Source organism: Bison bison, unplaced genomic scaffold (genome assembly GCF_000754665.1).
Source record: "Bison bison bison isolate TAMUID 2011002044 unplaced genomic scaffold, Bison_UMD1.0 scf7180017864148, whole genome shotgun sequence".
NCBI lineage: Eukaryota > Metazoa > Chordata > Mammalia > Artiodactyla > Bovidae > Bison > Bison bison.
Window position 1 is genome coordinate 1,458,471 of NW_011494720.1, and position 3,403 is coordinate 1,461,873.

The 3,403-nt window shown below is 39.2% G+C and overlaps 1 protein-coding gene across 1 annotated transcript in view; it reads left to right on the forward strand.

Moving 5' to 3' along the window:
• The window catches only part of CCDC170 (coiled-coil domain containing 170), a gene marked incomplete at its 5' end in the record, with an annotated part of 67,805 nt that extends 64,756 nt beyond the window's left edge, over positions 1 to 3,049 (forward strand). The window contains one exon of the mRNA XM_010840905.1: positions 274 to 3,049. Within this exon, the coding sequence (XP_010839207.1) occupies positions 274 to 474 (201 nt within the window). The remainder of the gene's footprint in view (positions 1 to 273) is intronic.
• Between the last annotated feature and the right edge of the window lie 354 nt (positions 3,050 to 3,403).

The window sequence follows — 3,403 nt, forward strand, 5'->3', positions numbered from 1 at the left end:
TAAATAAAAAGCAAAGTGGTTATTAAATTGCTGAAAGTTGGTGTCTGAAAGGACTTTAGAGGTAATTTTGTAGGCTAGCCTCCTCCATACTCCCCTTCCTTCTTCTTCTTTATCTTTTTATAAATGAGAGAATTACCTGAAGAGTAAGGAGACTAAGTAATTAGGCTAGCTCATGCAGACCTGGGTTTTCCACAGGTGTTTGGATTGCCTTTGATCTGGCAGTGTTGCTGCAATCTGTTCTCTCGATTCATGTGGTTCTGTTTGCTATTGCAGCTGATGGACTTCAGGGAGGTGGTTTCTCAGATGCTGGGCTTGAACATGATGAGTCTTGCTCTTCCTGACTATGAAATCATCAAGTGTCTGGAAAGACTGATCCATGCACACCAGCATCGCTTTGTCCCCTGTGCCTGCCTCAAAGATGAGACTGCAAAGCAGGACAGGCCCCCACAAGGCCACGTACAACTTCTCCACTGAACACCGTGTCTCTTGAGGGAGGTGGAGATGATGAGAGATAGGATGCAATCCTCAATTTCATAAATTTCCCAATCCTTTGAAATTTGATCAGGGTGTGAATATTGCATTCTCTGATGATACTACAAGAATCCTTCATGGACAAAAAAGGATCTTAAGAGTGCCATCCTTAGGTGTTTGGCACTATAAACAACTATTATTTTATTTGCTAGCACTTTGGGACTCAAGAAAAATTTTACTAGATTATCTAGAACTGGAAATGATGGTAAGGAATGAACATTTATGTGGTCTCTATTATGAGTCAGGGATTCTACTACCCACTTTAATTCTCGTAATAATAATGTGGAGAAACTGTAATGTTTTTATTTTATAACCTCTCTGAGGCTCAGAGAAGTGATCTTGGTTACCTACCTATGATTGCAGTTAATTACTGACAGAACCAGAATGAATACTACACTGGCTATGTATCAAAGGCCACACCTTCTCTGTTATTTCAGTCTTTCTGTTTCTCTTGAATTCCTGTGATTCTGGTGAAAATTACCTGTACCACAAAGGAAGGAAAACATCCTTACAATCAAGGATTGAAGCCCAAAAGTGACTGAGATTTATAAGTGTGACCCATATGATTTCTTTAAAAAGCCATACACCTAATTATTTGACTGAAACACACGTAAGTCTGAGGTCCTGTAAAAAAAAAAAGTACCTCTTTTAAATGTTGCAACCATATCACATATGGTGGTAATCTTTAATGTTTGAACAGAGCTGAGCTCTGTACTTGAAAAATAAAAACTTTAACGTAAAATACCTATAAGATAAAGAAAATCTACACTGTTTATTCACCAATATATCAAATGTAAGGGGCTTTGCTGGTGGTTCAGATGGTAAAGAATCTGCCTACTATGCAGGAGACCCAGTTTCGATCCCTGGGTGGGGAAGATCCCCTGGAGGAGGGCATGGCAACCCACTCCAGTATTCTTGCCTAGAGAATCCCATGGACAGAGGAGCCTGGCAGGCTGCAGTCCCTGGGGTCAGAAAGAGTCGGACACAACTGAATGACTTTCACTTTATATCAAATGTACTGACAACAGGGATAACTTTTTCAAGATGGAGATTATATAGTGCATTTCTATTATTTTATGTCTTCCTTTTAAATTTCTGTTTTACAAATATCTTCCAGGAGACCATATTCTTATCTTCCCAAGAAAAACATGTTCTCTTTGGGCAATATTCTTATTTCTTTCCTCCAAAAAAGTTTTGTTTTTTTTTTTTTTTTACAATCCCTTAACAAAGCATGAGTATCTAATTAAAGGAGAAGGAAGAAAATAGACTCTACCCAAACATTAAGAGAAAATGAAGACTCTAGAAGAAAGGAAATGAGTTTCACACCGTTTGGATGACAGCTGACATGGAGGGAGTGTGACCAAGGGGCTCTGCTGGGGGGCGGGTCATCTCTGCCTGGCTTTTCCCACCACATGCATTCTGCTGTTGCACAGCCCTGACTGAGGACATGGACCAGCTCTGCACAGTGGGGGAGGCAGCTGTGTATTCCTCCAGGGGAAGGTCTGAGGTCTCTGGAGAGCCTTCACGTCTCCAAAGGTGCAGTGGCTGCTGCTCTGGACCACACTCACCTCCGTGGAGAAGGCGACTTCACTCTTGGGTTCCTGGGGGATGGAAGTGCTGGGTGGTTCTGCTCCAACCAGGCCACAGAACACAGTCTACTGACGGGTATGAGGGGCAGGTCCAGGGCAGTGGGAGATCAGTGTTTGTACATTCACTCTGGTATTATTTTCCAAATACACTCTTTGATGAACTTCATTTATTTTCTCTGTACATTTCCTTTCTATACTCTTCAAAGGTACTTTTAACAACATCACTTTAAAAACATAAACTGTCATAATATTATTTTTCCATTTTGATTTATTAATTCTATTCATTAATTCTATTTCTATACTCATATAAGGGATTAAAAAGGGTCTGGAGTGGTTAGTACTGTACTTTCTCTTTATCATACAGAATTACATTCCATTTATCCAAATAGACGTTTATATAATATTTCCAATATATAACTCAAGCACAGATACAATCATCTTTAATACACATAGAAATATTTAAAATCTTTGAATATAATCTTTAGGAATTTCTGGTGGAAAGACTATGTCTACATGGGATAAGGAAAATAAACTCTGTCTGTGTACATATGTCCACATGCCCAGTAAGTGTGTGTCATTTGGACACATTGACAACCCTTTAGTAAAGCTATTACCCTCCCTGTTGAAGTGCCAGCTGGGTGTCGTCCTTCCCTCTGTGGCTTCATTCCAGAGTTGGCAGGCCAGCTTCATAAAATTTTGTGTTAGATTTTGTTCTTTTGTAATATCCATGTATATTTTATGTTGTCCAATAAAATGCATTAGTGTGATGTGATTTTCTAAATAGAGTGTTAAAATATTTAACATTAACTATTCTACTGAATCACTTGAGTGATAATTGCTACTGAGGTTGTTATTCTGACCATTGTCTGAGGCATTTGAATGTATGCATAGAATATCTCAATTAGGAAAAATAAATTTAAACCTGATCCATCTAAATTTCCAGTTTTACTTTGTCTTTCAGATGAACAGTGAGTGATTCAAGGACAAAGAGTGGTAGGTGGAAAAGTTGTTAAAGAATGTCTACGTTATTGATATTGTAGTCATATTTAGGACTTAGACATGGAGCCTAAGTTTCACTGGGGAAGCACCTCATGGTTACATAACCTTTGACTGAGAAGGCTCCACCCGCAGCGATCTTATCTCCATTATCACACACCCCATTAACTTCTCTTCAGCAAATGGGGTCTGGATGTTTCCCTTTCCCCTCTGCAACCTCCACCCTATTCTTCTTTCGCTTTTGTATAAAAAGCATCATTCTTTTGAGGCTCCTGCTAACATATAAC